Source organism: Bombyx mori, chromosome 22 (genome assembly GCF_030269925.1).
Source record: "Bombyx mori chromosome 22, ASM3026992v2".
Lineage (NCBI taxonomy): Eukaryota > Metazoa > Arthropoda > Insecta > Lepidoptera > Bombycidae > Bombyx > Bombyx mori.
In genome coordinates, this window is record NC_085128.1 from 6,454,477 (window position 1) to 6,471,441 (window position 16,965).

The window sequence follows — 16,965 nt, forward strand, 5'->3', positions numbered from 1 at the left end:
ACTACCATTTAAATATCATCATTAAAAAAAATGGATGAATCGACGGCAGAAATAGGCATGTTGGTAGTACCAGGCAGGTACCACTGAAATAGAGCTAGTATTAATATAATAATATTATGATGATTACTAAAATCAATTAGAAACACACATACACAAATAAAAATAATGAATCGACGGCAGAAATAGGCATGTTGGTAGTACCAGGCAGGTACCACTGAAATAGAGCTATTATTAATATAATAACTACTATTCCAAAATTTCTTGGCACTGTACGGTCTAACTGATGGAAAGTGGTCATCGTCGCCCATAAACGTCAGCAATGCCAAGCCGAGCTGCCGCCTAAGCCCGATTAACATATTTATACAAGCATTATAACGAAGGCTTCTTATTTTATCTTATTTCTCCTCAATTCCTTATATTCACTCTTACCCTTAAAAACTGACTATTAATATAACAAACGCTATACGAGCGTTCCGAAATCATACGTACTACATTAATTAATGAGGTCGTTAATAAGGTATTATAAATTTGAACACCGTTCCACATTAAATGCTCACAAATCTCTAGTCGTTAGTGCCGTAAATCAAATGGATTCATGGATGCATCGACGTTACGTAAGAACAAAAAGTTCTACTCTAACTGATTTTTCTGATAATAAATCAGTAAAAGTATAACAAAAACTGTAAGAAATATTATAAGAATATAATAATTTGAATTAATTACTCTCTAGATTTCGACTTCACGATGCTACCGATTTCTGCCACAAAGACATACATAAATAATATCAGTCAAATTGAGACCTCAATATCATGTTTCGCAGCGGATGCACTCATATTCTGGTAGCTCTCATTTTCCCATCCGGCGTCAAGAAATAGAAGCTCCATAAAATCAAGATTTATCTCGGTGTGAACAAAAAATCAATTAAGAATTAGCATGTAGCAATAAAAATGACATTGGTTAAAACGCGGTTGCGTGATATGTTACCAGACAAAAAGTTTGAATGTAATAAAACTGTTAAAGTCAAATACTAAGATTTACTAGTAATTATATTAGTCCGCCATCGTTCTAGCGGAAAATCTATGTATAACAATAATAGATACAATTAAATTATTAAAAAAGGATTTACTCTTAGTTAAGGTTAGTTAACCTACACTAACTAACTAACAAAAGGTCATAAACAATATTAAATTTACATTTAGAAATGATAATGTACGTAGACGAGTGGCCGTAGATGTGAATTTAAATATTAAGTGCTCGGTATTTCCTGTTTAAAAATTTGAATCTTGACTTGTTAAAAGTGACAGGCACAGTTTTTTATTATTTAATTTCAGATTTGTATTTCTGGTTTTTTTAGATCTAGTAGATTTTAACATAAAATATACAAATTATAAAACGACATTCGTTGCTTAATTTTAGTACAATCATTTAATTGTTTGTAGTCAATAATTGTTTTTCAGAATAATTTAATATATTATGTACGCTGTTTAATGATGGATTGGGTATATTCAAGTGTCTGTTTAGTGTTTTATTTTTAAGCTTTAATGTTTCCATGTTTGGGTAAATGCGCGTCAATTACCGTTTATTATAAAAAAAAAAAGAACACAATATTCCTAACCTAAAAGTACATGTTATTATCCGCAACATGCTTCCTCAAAAAGTACAATACTTACTTTCAGCTACAAGCGTCGTCATAAGTAACATAATATAGGTCCACCCCACTATCCTTGGGTATATTGTAACCTCATACAAATCGGTACCACCATCCTGAATATTTCTGCGGCAAAACAGTAATGTTCCGGTTCTAAGGTTAGGTGAATAGTCTTTTGAAATTTGAAATTTAAATTTAAAAATCAAGTCTCCACATGGGCGGTCGCATTCACTTGTGTCTAAGTCAATGATTACCAACAAGTGGGTCGTGAGCTTTTTCACCCACATAGGTAAAGGAAAAAACAAAAACGAAAAACATATTATTAGGTCTGAAGATCTTTATTTATTATAATAATCTGTGATTAATTTATTATATTAATTTATTAATTTCTTATATTGTGTTCTAGGAGTTTGAAGACTTAATCCAAAAAGGAGATTCAAATTCTAATATTATCTATTAAGTACGTCAGCGCAAAAAAATGTTTTGAGATATGTTACAAGGTACAATTACATCCATTCTTTAAAATGTATTAGGCAATAATCCAGAGATGCTTAAGCAGTATATTCATTATTTCAACATTACACAAGACTTGCCTCGCCATTCATGCACGTTATCAATGTAATAAAAATCCGAATCGATGTCTGCACAATGAATATATTGAATACACGATTACCAAAAAAAATATGAGCACAAAAATGTCGGTGCCTGTAAAGGTTTTCATTAAAAAATTAAGATTATACGGTGACCTTCAAGTGAAGCTCTGTCCATTTACCGCACAGGCAAGCCGGTTGAGAGAAATATGCGGAGCGGGCTTTGCAAACTGTCCGCGCAACGTAATGTTGATGTTACACCGAGAACCGCTACAATATTTTTTTTTTATTACGTTACTCGTTTGTAATATGTGCGTTCGGCTGAGCGGTCTCACGTGTTTTATCCTTTTTTTTTTATTTATGAAGTAATTCTTCCATTACTTTGTTTAATTTTAATTTAAAACTTAGTACCATTACCATAAGGTAAGTATCGTATGAGTACTTTAAGAAAATGCCTTTATTTAGCGATAGTTAGAGTGGAGCAGACGCGGGCGTCACTGGTTCATACCAATTTGAGACCACATGTTTCATATAGAAATACAAGATCACTGACAATATATTGGCGAGCGTTTACCATAGCGTCTAGGTAATTTAAAGTAAATTCTACCTTCCATATAGAGACGTCAGTTGTAGTAACATTTGCATTCAACTATACACTATCCGCAAAATTCGCAACTAACTAATAAGACGATATATAACCACGACCACTCCGCCAGGAATGTACGACTGAGAAGAAAAACCACTATCCTTATAAATATTACTTCAGAATGTTAATGGTATATTTAAATTTTAAATTAAACGTAAAATTTTGAGGATTATTAGCTCAGCTTTATGTTTGAATATAATTTATATTATTATACCGTAATTTACGCACTACCGCCCAATGTGTCCCAAGCCTGTCGTTGTGTAACAGTTTACTGGAGCAACCCAGAACGCTACTTTCTTACCGGCTGCTATGGTACAGCTTTGTTCATAATGGACAACGATACGGAAAGATAAAATTGTAGTAGGGTTTTATATAGTAAATTTGCTTTGAGCTAAATACCAACCTTGATATCTCCTTAGTTTCTATCTTCTATAGATAATAAGGCTTTTCTTTATCTTGCACGTACTAGACAATACCAACGTCTCGCCTATTTTAGCAGCAAAATTATAATCTCAATGGTATAAATAAGGTTTTGAATCCAAGTGCAACATCTTCCAGATAAGATCTTTTATTATCTAAGAATATTAGACTTATAATTTCATTAAAAGTAACAAGTGATTTCAAGTCGCCTAAAAACAAAATATCGACTACATATCCGTTGTTTCAACCTAAGAATAAATATGGCTTCGATACGAAATATTTGTTACATTTTGTGTTTTTTTAATACTTTTTTAACTAAAAGCTTTAGGCCCGAAATATGAATCGTGTGAAAAGAGCTTTATAATAACCTTGAACAAAATAAAAAAATCACTAAAATGACGTAAGGTAAAGGTGTAAAGGTGATCGTGTTCAGTGGTGTCATATTATGCTGGGCCGGTTTTGTTGTATCGGGTGACATACACCCGAACCGCTTCCTCACTTGTATAAAACCCACCACTGCACTTGGGAACTTATCAAACGTACCCCACGCTTCAGTAAGGCATCTTAACATGTTCTTCAAAGTGAGATCCTTCACCGGAATTAATAAATAATATTTATTACGCACTATTATTTATATTTAATTGAATTATTCGTCTTACAGATTGCTGTAGTCTGCTCGATTTTGGCTATTTGCCAAGGTGGTGTTATAGACGAGGGCCACGGCCATGCTGTGTCTTCCCAAAGCATAGTCCGCCATGACGAGCCTTCTCATCAAGCAACGGCACATTATACCCCAGTATTGAGTCATGCTGCTCCAGTGCTGACTCACGCAGCCCCTTTGATTCAACATGCCGGTCCTGTTGTTCACGCCGCCCCCGTGGAACATTCTTCGTATATACATGCTTCGCCAGTAGTCCAACACTTCAGCCCTGTGCAACATGCTCCAGTCGTGCACCACGCTGCGATTCCAATTGCCGTCGAACACTCCGATCATGTCGAAGACCATGTAAGTAATAGCACACATGTAATAACTCACACATATGTCGAAGATTATCCGATTAGGTTATCCGATTTTTTATATTGCTTAGATGGGTGGACATGCTCACAGCCCACCTGGTGTTAACTGGTTACTGGAGCTCATAGACATCTACAACGTAAATGCACCACCCACCTTGAGATATAAGTTCTAAGGTCTCAAATATCGTTACAACGGCTGCCCCACCTTCAAACCGAAACGCATAACTGCTTCAGGGCAAAAATAGGCAAGGTGGTGGTACCTACCCGTGCGGACTCACAAGAAGTCCTACTACCAGTAAAAACATAGCATTCTCATTCTCTCTAAGCACATTATCTCTAAGCAAAGTATTGTAATGTATTTCCTGTGCACCAACATTGTATAGATCTTTCTAGTATGTGGTGATTTCAATCAAAATTATAATTGTATAGTTACGGAAGAAATATTAAGTTTATCTTCGCTACTTCCGATAGTTCTTGAAATATTGATTAAGCATGAGGGATATATTGTTGTTCCGTACAGTACATTCCTTTACTAAGGTCAATTAAAATCAACTAAATTGAACAAATACTGAATGAAAAATAATACGAAATAATGCCTCATGTTATTCGAAGGCTCTAACTGGAATTAAACTCGGACACCACATAACGTTACACGAAACAAAATTCACCAATACAAAGAAAGTGAAAGGCATCTTAGATACTATTATGATTAAAAAATGTGATCAGTTAATACAACCCAATTAAATATTTTATTGTGTAAGCCCCTTGTCGTTATTAGTCTACAGACGATTTTGCAACTATTTACGGGCAATCTATCAAGCGGTTGTTTGAATCGTTCAACTATTTATCAAAATAACCATTAGTTTGTTTACGAATAAAACTCTCGACCTTAACAGGTCAAGCTATGCATGATTGTTTGTTAGTGAAAGAACTATCAGCATAATAAAAGTGACTAATAGGTAAACTGATTTTTGATCCAATGATGGAATATGTTTGAATGTATTTTGTAGAGTATATTGCGACAAATTAAACTAATAAGTTTGTTCATTTAACGTTAATTTAACATATTTGGTAACGAATAGATTACATATAAACTGGATAATATTCTATAGGCTCCCGCGAAGTATGAGTTCTCATATTCCGTCGAGGATCCCCACACCGGCGATCACAAGTCCCAACACGAAACCCGTGATGGTGATGTCGTGAAAGGCGAATACTCTCTACTCCAGCCTGATGGTTCTATCCGTAAGGTCGAATACACAGCTGACCACCACAACGGGTAAGTTTTCTATTCAGCTTACGTAATATCTAAAACAATCGTGTAATTACGAAGTGTTGCGAACATATAAGTAAGAAAATTAGTTTACATCAATTTGCGCCAACAATTGTCCTATAGAGTACTATAGATGACTATAAAATAAATCTTACACAAACTGTTTTGTAGTAAAATTGTGAACAACGATTGGCGTTGGTCGGATAGTCCTCGAATTATTTTAGAACGTAGATAATCTTAGCATTGTGATGACTTAGAGTAAATCTTAATTCAATTTGTTCAGAAAACGCCACTGCAATAACTTACTAACTTATTTCGTAACCGAATTAGTAACGATTCTGTGATTCTGAATAGGAGTCTAATTGATTGTTAAACTTTTTTTGTAGTAATGTATCTTAATTTGTTACATCAGATTCAACGCTATTGTACACAACTCCGAGCCTGACGCACACGCTGCACCTCCATCGCCGGCTCCTGCTGTCCACGCCGTCCCCGCAGCTCATTCCGCTCCAGTAGTCCATTCTGCCCCTGTGATTCACTCTGCTCCAGTGCTTCACTCAGCCCCAGTAGTTCATTCAACCCCCGTGGTTCACTCCGCTCCCCTAATTCACTCCGCTCCTGTGGTTCACTCCGCACCCGTGGTTCACTCCGCTCCCCTAGTTCACTCCGGCCCCGTTGTCCACACAGCGTCTCTGTTCCACGCCACTCCTCTTGTACACTCAGCTCCTATAGTGCACGCCGTACACGCTGCACCAGCACACTACATCGCCGCTCATCATTGAATTAAATTTGCGAGAATCCTATATTTGTAATCTTAACTTCTATTTAATTATTTAAAAATAAAAACTGATTAAAATATTTCTGATTGAATACGTATTCTTTGACATCAATTCCCTTAGTAACTCCCTTACAATACATTTACCTAATGGAGAAAACGTTCGCTTGTTGTTCCGTCTTGAACAAAACATATCGGATGTATGATGTTAGGTAACAGAAAATCGTTAATTACCCACTATTCATGTTCACGTAATAACAAAAAAAATATCACAACACTATATAGTGTACATTCTTGCGCTTGACGTTTTTAATTGGCAGTGAATAAAAAAACATGCTTCGTGCATTCATACCAAACCTAATAGCACAGAACAGAACTTGAATTTCGACTAGCACTAGAACATCAACGTAAATACGTTGATGTTCTAGTGCTAAACTTAAGTTTAGTGCTAAACAATAAAAAATAACGCTAAATAGCGTTATTTTTTATTGTTTATGAGCTCATACCCCTTTTAGTGTAGTGGAGCTCATAAACACAGTAGCCCCAGGAAATCCATCAGCTTGTTCCTGTATAATACAATAATATTAATACGTGAAGCAAAAACTTTGTATCCCTTTTTACGAAAATTGGGCGGAGGAGTATGAAATTTGTGATTATAGAAGTATAAAATACAATCATAATAGTGTAAAAACTTACAATTCTAATTAATTATAGTCGAATTTCGACTACTGCTCTACAATACCTACCTCTTGTACAATACAAAAATATTAGGACAAGCAGTTCGATCATTATTTTTCGGAAAGCCACAGCATAATTTTTATACAATTCACGATAATCACAGCAGAACGAGATCGAATCTCACTGGTTTAAAATACATGTAGACTTACTCTTCAAATCCATTATTATATACAGTATAAAAACATTGAAGATCACATTAGTTTAACACAGTGTAGTTATTAGTAGCATCATAATATGACGGAAATGCACAACGCTATTTGTTATCTTAATGTTATAGTCGTATCATGGTAAAATCTGGCCCACGATTGTACAAAACAGTCACGAAGCAAGGCTTTCTTACATTTTGTAATGCCCCATGAATGCTATATGAAATTAGCTTAAGCAACAAAATTTATATACCTTATATTTATAATAATATATCTTTAAATGTTTGTATAAGATGTCTGTTGCAATATCTCGTATTCTTCGAAATAGGTGCTCTGCATAATTATACATTGTTTTTCATTGCGTTACAGATAAGAAATACTTTGGTAGAGATTATATTAGTATTTCGAGCTTATTTCTAATGTAAGTGCTTGAAAAAATGCTTGGAACTCCATAAATAATATAAAATGAATTAACTCCATCAAATTACACCTTTAACAGTTCGTTAGTTGCAGTTATTAAACAGCCCTACAAATTACTTGATTAGGTTTTTTGTCCGCTTCCTAATGATAACTAAACTCCATGGACATAATTCAGAAACGAGCTTCCTCTTCTCTATATATTTTTTCGAATTTATTAAAATATACGAGCAAATATATACATTTCAATAAAAGAGAGTCAGTGAGACAAATTCATAGTTTGTCTGTCACTGACTCAAGTTGATAACCTTATTATACTTATGGTCCGAAACAAACAATATATTTTGGTTTAAGATTATCTAAGTACATAACTGAAGCACATCCGAATTCTTTTCTTATGGAGATTAACGTCTTCTATGACTTTGTGCAACACATTCTTCGAAATATACGTATCAGCCCGACACCTACGAGCCTAATCAAACCGATTATTCTGTTAATTTTACCTCTGAAATTCAATAATATACAGTTCACTGTTATCTCAAATTATCTAAATGTTAATAGCGTACGGAAAACAACAGACAATAAATAAATATTGTTGATGATTTTATATTATGTATGTATACATATTTAAAAATATCTTGAAGCGTGTCCAAGAAACAAAAGGTGAGGATGCTTGCGAACCTTTTTATTTAATGATCAGTGCAAAATCAGTGCTAAGAAGCAAGGTTGAATAAATTATATGGTGTGTTATATTGCACTCAGCGGCCCACATGTTGGGGCGCAACGCTCTACTTATCAACCATAATTAAAGCTAACGAGATAGGACGGCGAAAATTTAATAATTGTGTAAATAATTATTTAAGTGATTAAGTAACCAAAACAGAGAGCGGCCGCTTGAGAACAATGCTAATGCATTTCGAAAAATTATAATAATTTATAAATTGGTCAGTAACACTTTGGTCATTAATCTGCTCCGAAATATTTAGTAAAGGTGGACGGACGCATATAGACATTTGAAGATAAAATTGAATTTATCAATAGACTCTTGAAATTTCACCCAAAATTGCATTCGTTTCATTTTATTTAGCGGTTTTGATCATCAGTTTCTATTGATAAGAGGCCTTGCGATCCCGCTCGATTGAGGAACATCATCCGGCTTATTTCTGCCGCGAAATAGTAATAAATTCCGGCGTGAATGGTAGGACAACCGTGATACTATACAATTATTGGTGGTGATTACTGGTGGGGATTACTGATGGTAGGACCTCTTGTGAGTCCGCACGGGTAGGTACCACCACCCTGCCTATTTCTGCCGTGAAGTAGTAATGCGTTTCGGTTTGAAGGGTGGGGCAACCGTTGTAACTATACTGAAACCTTAGAACTTATATCTCAAGGTGGGTGGCGCATTTACCTTGTAGATATCTATGGGCTCCAGTAACCACTTAAAACCAGGTGGGCTGTGAGCTCGTCCACCCATCTAAGCAATGAACAAAAAAATTTGAACCTGACTTCATATCTCAAGTTGGGCAAGTTAACGTATTGATGTACGTTAGGTTCTAAAAATCATTTCACACCAGACAGCCTATTCTTATTAAAGGATTTAGGACAATAAAATATTTGCGAATTTTTTTGAAACTTATTAAATAGGATAAATTATGGCTTTTACTAAAACGAAGTTATCTTAAAAAATCAGAAAGCCATTAGAAAGTATACGTTTATGGTCTGCACTAACTTTAAATTAAGCACGAAATCCTAAAATGTAATTACCAGCCTACAAAACGAGCGCCTACTGACACTGTAACAAAATTAACATTTCATGACATAATAATTTTTGCATGTTACATAATTTTCATTAAATGTTTCTCTTTTAACATTACACATAATTTTCTAATTTAATGAAATTGCTTTATTACTTTTGTTACTTTTCGGCTACAGGAAAAATATATATCCGTTAAGCATTTTAGGGATTTAAAATATGTTTTGTGAAAGTCGGATTTTTATCTATACTAATATTAAAAAGCTGAACAGTTTGTTTGTTTGAACGCGCTAATCTCAGGAACTGCTAGTTCGATTTGAAAAATTATTTCAGTATTAGATAGCCCATTTATTAAGGAAGGCTATAGGTATATAACATCACGCTAAGACCAATACAAGCCAAGCACCAATGAAGAATGTTTCAAAATCGGGCTTTTTTTTCATTTTGAGAGCTTCCGCTGCGTGCGCTGCAGAAACGGTTAAATTTTCGCTAAAATAATGTATGACAGAATTGTTCCGCTTTAAAATAATTAAAAAAAAGTCCGCGACAGCATGTCTTTATGTTAAGGTTGGCCTCACTATAACGTTTTTTATGCTAACCAAGTTTGTTCTAAAATAAAGCATTATTTGTGAACTATTCCACGTGGACGAAGTCGCGGGCAAAAGCTAGTTGTTCTAAGTAAGAGTTAAACAAGGTCATAGTTCACCTCGTGTCAAGAGATTAGAGGCCATAAATATCACGCAGCAACAGCTGTTATTTTGTATTGTGAACTCGCGCAATTACGGAACGAATCGTCCAACTATTCTGCATACTTCTGCAGGGTTTTACTGGTGGTAGGACCTCTTCTGAGTCCGCGCGGGTAGGTACCACCACCCTGCCTATTTCTGCCGTGAAGCAGTAACGCGTTTCGGCTTGAAGGGTAGGGCAGCCGTTGTAACTGTACTTGAGACTTTAGAAGTTATATCTCAAGGTGGGTGGCGCATTTACGTTTTAGACGTCTATGGGCTCCAGTAACCACTTAGCACCAGGTGAGCTGTGAGCTCGTCTACCCATGAAAGCAATAAAAAAAAAAATGAAGCGATCATGAGTTCTGGCTTGAAGACTTGGACAGAAATTATACACTAGAATTGAAGTCTCAACCCTATCTCAATACACATATGTAGGTAGCGGTGCTTCTATTTTGTCTATGTTGTCTGGTCGATCCAACTTCATAGCAAAACACCATGAGTACGTCCGCGCATTTAGACGAAAAACATTTCACACGTACTTTTAAATTATTTGAAGAAGACGAGCTGAACTATATCAAGTTTCTATGTTATTTAAGTGAAGTTTTTTTTTTTTTTAAATCACGCCACGTTAACTGCTCCCGTGATAAGTTCGTTAAGAACTTGTGTTACAGGTACCAGATAACGGAAATAAATGTAAGATTTTTATTATACACATACATATATTTAATATACATCCATAACCCTGGAAAAGACATTTATATTTATCATACAAATATCTTCCCTGGGCGGGATTCGAACCCGCGACCCCCTTGTGTAGTGACCATGTAACTTACCACTACACCAGACGGCAAATTGATTTACGCACTCGAAAATTCATTTCCTCATTGCATTTAGTCATAAAACAAGAGTCACGTAGTTACTTATCTGATCATTACAATACTCTGTGAAGAACAGAAAGGGTCGTATAACTTTCTACATGGAAATCTCTTTAAATGTTGATTTAAAAAGGAAAGTTCAGAAGAAATTGTTGAATAGCAGGTGATGGTAATGTGAAAATTGGAGTAAAATAAACTTAGGCGAAAATTTTCAATGAGAATATTAAAATAATATGCAAAAGTATAGTTGAACAGAAAAGATATATTTAAGAATTTTATTCAATCCAAATTTAGTTGAAACCAAAAAAATTATTAAAGTTTTAAATTATATAATTTCAATGATTAGATTTAAATAAAATCAAGAAAAACTATTATTAGATTAATGCTGTGTTATTTAATAATTTTAACTTTGAATTCCTAATTGTTCATAAAAATACTTATAATTATTCTCAAATAGAAAATAGTTCTCACCTTGAACCACGAATGATATAATTTTACGTAATCCTTGTATCATTGTTAAATTACCGTATACTTGCGTGGTGGTCGCGTGCATCGCATCTCGCCTCGATACCAATATAAAAGACAGACAGTTCGACTCTTCAACACCAGTTGAGTGTGGTCGTGCAGACGAAACAAACCTTATTCAAACGCAAAATGATCGCTAAAGTAAGTGGCTCCTGTGGGTTAATATCCCGATCATTAAGTGAAAGGATTGTCAAGCGCATTGTTGAAACTATTTAAATTTATTTATTTAATTTTTTTGTTTTTGATGCACTACAAGGGTGGCTTTGTATTTACATATTTATTTTCATGTTTGTTTTATATAAAAAAATCCTTTATTTTTTCACTTTGATTTTTTACTTTTGCAGTCCACTAAAAATCAAGCCTGCTGATGACTTAATCTACCTTCTTCCAGATTACTTTCAAATTTCTGTTTTTCCCAGGCCGCAGTAATCCTGTCCGTTGTAGCACTAGCAAGTGCTGGTGTAGTCCAACTAGCAGGCCACGGATACGGCGGCGAGGAATACGGCCACGAAGCGATCGCGTACGCCCCAGTAGCCGTTGCGCCAGTCGCGCATTACGCCGCACACGAAGACACGCATGTCGATTATCATGTGAGAAAATCATAAATTAGATACGTCTACAAACATTCTCAATGTTGAATATTATCGATAGCACAATATCTGATAATAATCAAATTTCGTTACATTCGAGATGATTTTTAAATTCAATTTAATGCGATTAGTATTCATTCCAAAAAAAAATATGACTTAAACACGAATTATGATAAAGTTTGTTACCAAAAATGTGCACTATTGATAAAATATTCAAAAATTCCATGGTGAATTCTCACGTTAATGCAGAATACAAAGAAAACGTACGGCCAAATAATTTGCGTAAACAATACATTTCACAACATCCGCTAGTTTCTCGTAAGGGACTTATAAAGTTAAAGAGAACCGAAGGCTACAATGTATTCATGCAATGTATCGTTTTATGTTAGTACTGATCATTAACCTCTATAAAACTCTAGGCTATTGTTAGCTTGCTAAAGTTATAGTCTGTTTAGATCCAAACTTGATACAGGCGAGCTTAATTTATAAGCTAATTCGAATAAAACCATGAAAAGAGGTTCTACTCGTTTAGTTAATTTTGAGTGTCAAAACAAAGAAACAGATGGTCTAAAAAAATATTTAGGTTATTTAAAAAAAAAAACTAACCTTTACATTTAGGAATCAAAATCGTTGTTAGAATTAAAATCCAGTTACGGGATCGTAATTCAGTGAATTGTAATAGCCTTCACTAATGAACATTATCCGTTACGTGTAACAACGTGTAGACACAGTAATCGCCTTAAAACTCATTAGTGATGCAATTCTGTCACACTAACATTCACAAACAGTACAAATATTGGTCAAGGATACAGAAAGAAACAATGGGAGGACGAGATCTTTCTGCACAATGATCTGATAACGTTTCAAACAATGCGAAGATTTCAATTCAAAGCAAAATTTTCGTATTGCCATAGAAATTTGATTAATGACAGTATTATTACCACCGTCTTCATGTAGCAAAAATTTTAATAGTTTAAAGTTTAGTCTTTATTGTCATACTTACATAACGAAGACTTTCCACGATTATATTATATACACGCAGAGAAATAAGCGCACATTCTAATTGACTAGAAAAAGCCTGGTATGTAAATGACAGTGCGTTTTTTCCCTAGTTACGTTACGCTCAAACAAATATTAGAATTTATTAAATACGTTAATTAGAGTATTTGTAATTGTTTCCCTGGGCCTATATTACAAGTCGTTTCGTAATACAATAGTATAACAGGTTAATAATTGACAGCTTGCATAAACTGCTCGTGCCGTTTCAGAACTATCAATGTTTCCGGGTTATGATACCTATCAACACAATGATTAAATAGGCACCTGACTTATTACAACACAAGTTAAATTAAATCGGCATTTAAATTTTATAATTGTAATTTCACTTCAAAGCACAACAAAGTAATTACGCTAAAACCATTGTAGTAAGTTTTCGTTGTTGATTTTATATGATTGCTATAACGGATGAGCAAGCTGGTTGCCCACGGCAATAGGCCGTAAATAGTTAACTGGCTAATGGAGACATCACAACGTGAATGCTATCATCCACTTTGAGTTATTAGGTCGAAATCTCAATTGTGTTGAATAATGGACCCTTCAAACAGGAACACATGACCACTTTGTGGCAGAAATAAGCAGGATGGTTGTACCAACTCGTGCTTGCAATACGCCCTGTACCACTAATAATTACCCAAATTATAAAATTTTGATGGGTTCGATTTTTATTAGACGACAATCCTACGTTATGGAAGTCTTTAGTATGTATTTCACACCGGACCTCTACCATTTTAGCTACAATAGCTTGGTTTGTTTCTCACTTTTCATATTCGGGCTTGTCGTACGGCATTGGTACCAAACCGAAGAAACTCCTAAAATATTGATACATAAATAAAAATACTCAGTTAAATTTAACAAAATTACGCGTTAAGACAGCGAGCGGTGTTACTTAATGAAGCATATTAGCATTTGTTAAATAACCAACATATCGCATGGCGCATTATACAGTGTAACCGTTATACAAAATTCAGGTTCGATTTGTTGTCGTGTTGTCATAAATTGAACGCCGTCGGGTAATGATTTGAGGTAATCTACATTTACTGACGCAACATAGAGTCCTAGTCGTGATTGTAGGGCCGATAGCATGGCTGGTGGAGTGCTTGCAACACGAAACCGTCCAGAAAGTAATAATCTTTTGGATTAAAGCTGTTTGCATGTGTTGCATTGTATCGTGGAGTCGCACGCTCGCTTTATTGTCCCTTGTCTAAGCAAATTACAACTTGACAATAACTTGAGCCGGTTGCTCCACATAATGCGAATCTAGATTATGTAGTTGCGTATTCTGTATCTGCTATCGCAATTCATTCTTAAAATTATCATCTCATGATTTATTCGTAACGCAATTTGGGAGCTCTTGGTTTTTAAATTTATCTTAAAGCGTAAATAATTTGTAACTTTTCATTTAAATAAGTTTAACTACTTCCTAACTTGTTAAAAATACTGGTAAAATAAAGTATTTGTTGCGATGTATTGAACGGTCATAGTAATCGTGTTTTGTATTTAAATCGTAAGGGTAGGATAGTTTCAATATAATTGACTCAGTTTCGTTAGAAGGATTTCCAGTGTCTTTGGAATTCAATAATCTTTTGCCAGTAGGTAAGCTAGATGAGCTCGTGTGATCCAATTTCAATTCGACAGGTAATTTATAAAATTGAATTTAATCAACAGGCTCATCCCAAATATGACTACTCCTACTCAGTGTCAGACCCTCATACCGGCGACCATAAGACCCAGCATGAGGCCCGCGATGGTGATGTCGTAAAGGGAGAGTACTCTTTGCTCCAGCCCGACGGCTCCTTCAGAAAAGTTACATACACTGCTGACGACCATAATGGGTGAGTTTTTTTTTAAATCTTCAGTAGTATGTACTATTTTATTTACCGCATTATACTTATAGATAACTGAAAGCATTCCTGACATACGCATAGAGCATGAATGTAATTTCAAATTTATAGTTTAATTTTATTCAAAATTGAATTGATGTCGCTTACCAAAGTTTGTTTGGGCTAAAAATATAAATAATATTAGGTTTATGCGCCTGGAACATAAAATTATGAATATTCTTGAAATTTTTAAATAATAATAAGATTGAACGTTTATTTATTTATTTCATGTTTTTTTTTTCAGTTTCAACGCAGTAGTACACAACACCGCACCCGCTCATCACGAGTACCACCACTAGCGATCAACGGCAAATAGCCCCTTCTAATGTGATATTTAACACTTAAACCTAATTTAGATAGTTTTTAGTCGACAGAAAATTATTGATATAAAACTGCGGCGAAAATAAACCTGTTAAAAACATTGTTTTGTAATTTATTTATTCCTTTAAATGACATATGTACGTGCCTGCGAAATAGTTGCAAATACTATTATACCAAAACAATATTGAGAGAGAGTTTTTTTAATGATTTAATTTTAAATATTTGCTAGTGCAGTGCGAGCCCACGCGGATTAATACTAATTTCCTATAAAATTTAGCAGCAACAATAACGGTTTTCGAGTTAAACAATACAATCGTTATACATTACAAATAAATCTTCTATCTCGAGTCACTAAATGGGTAGCGAAATTCACATTTTAATCTCAATGGACTCCAAGAAAGTCCCAAGTTAATCCCAAATAATGTAAATAGATATTTGTTAAGAAAACACTGTAGGTACACATCACATTTGGTGTTCATAATGTTACCTATCCCTAAGGAGATCCCAATGAAAATGCCGCAATTCACATCAGACGTAGGGGTGAAGTTTCAATTGTGTTGCATAAGGATTAGACCCTTAAAATCGGAATGCATCAGTGCTTCAAGGCATGAGGCAGAAATAGGCAAAATGGTGAAGTAGACAAAGATCGAAGAAATGAGACCGATCAATGCGTTTTCATAAGTATCAGTCTATAGCTAAAATAGCAATAATCACACTGAATATATGCAGACAATCTAAGTATATGTATAAATGAGCCATAAGAAATAACTATATGATGACCGAGCTTTGCTCGTTTTTTTTTTTTTATAACGCCATCTTGATGTGTCTTTAAAGCAGTTAGTTGCCCTCAATTAAGAAAAATAGTATTATTATTCGCCAATAGATGTCGGGAATAGTTGATTATTGAAAACACGAATAAAACAACATTTTCTGAAAATAAATCGTAGCTAGATCGATTTATCGCCCCCGAAATCCCCTGTATACTAAATTTTTTTAAATCGTTGGAGCCGTTTCCGAGATTCAGATTATATATATACATATATATATATATATTAATATACAAGAATTGCTCGTTTAAAAGTATAAGATATACTACTTACTATTTTTAGCGCCCAATGACCCCAGATTAGTGCCTCGTGAGCTCACTTACTCGTTCGGCGAATCTACCTACGAAGTCACTAGAATAGGTAAAAAAACCAAAAGCAATAACAGTATCTATAAAGCACTAATTTCTACCCAATTTATAGAAAATTTTAAATGTCTTGCGATTGGTCTCGACTGCTTTAACGTGGAATCCAAATTTGAAACCCGGCCGGGGCTAGTGTATTTCAAATATTTATTATCCAGTGTTTACTTTTTCTTGTTACATGTTTATAATTCAGCTGCAATGTGGCTCGGAGGTGTTGAGGATGGAAACGTTTTTGTTCTTTTTAACGGCATATACCGCACTTATTTAACCAGTTGACAATTCCGTGAGTTTTGTGTGCGCAATTGTACTCCAGTTCCAGAATTCGATAAATAAACAATTTCGTTTTTATTTTATTTATTACATTTATGCACA

At 34.6% G+C, this 16,965-nt stretch overlaps 2 protein-coding genes across 2 annotated transcripts; both read left to right on the top strand.

The window, feature by feature from the left end:
• Window positions 1-3,853: 3,853 nt before the first annotated feature.
• CPR92 (cuticular protein RR-2 motif 92) lies at window positions 3,854-6,464 on the top strand. The gene is given in 4 exon segments (NM_001173154.1): window positions 3,854-3,885; window positions 3,966-4,310; window positions 5,434-5,600; window positions 6,007-6,464. Coding segments are annotated over 4 exon segments (894 nt in total). The 5' UTR covers window positions 3,854-3,873; the 3' UTR covers window positions 6,377-6,464.
• Window positions 6,465-11,643: 5,179 nt separating this feature from the next.
• On the top strand, window positions 11,644-15,504 carry CPR91 (cuticular protein RR-2 motif 91). The gene is made up of 4 exons (NM_001173200.1): window positions 11,644-11,695; window positions 11,974-12,144; window positions 14,869-15,035; window positions 15,328-15,504. The coding sequence occupies exons 1-4, from the start codon at window positions 11,684-11,686 to the stop codon at window positions 15,380-15,382; spliced, it is 405 nt and encodes a 134-aa protein (NP_001166671.1). The 5' UTR covers window positions 11,644-11,683; the 3' UTR covers window positions 15,383-15,504.
• Window positions 15,505-16,965: the final 1,461 nt, after the last annotated feature.

Bases quoted from the DNA above. Each gene is read 5' to 3' on its own strand.
- CPR91 (NM_001173200.1), top strand. The intron at 12,145-14,868 runs GTGAGAAAATCA...TTTAATCAACAG, and splicing joins ACACGCATGTCGATTATCAT to GCTCATCCCAAATATGACTA. The intron at 15,036-15,327 runs GTGAGTTTTTTT...TTTTTTTTTCAG, and splicing joins ACTGCTGACGACCATAATGG to TTTCAACGCAGTAGTACACA.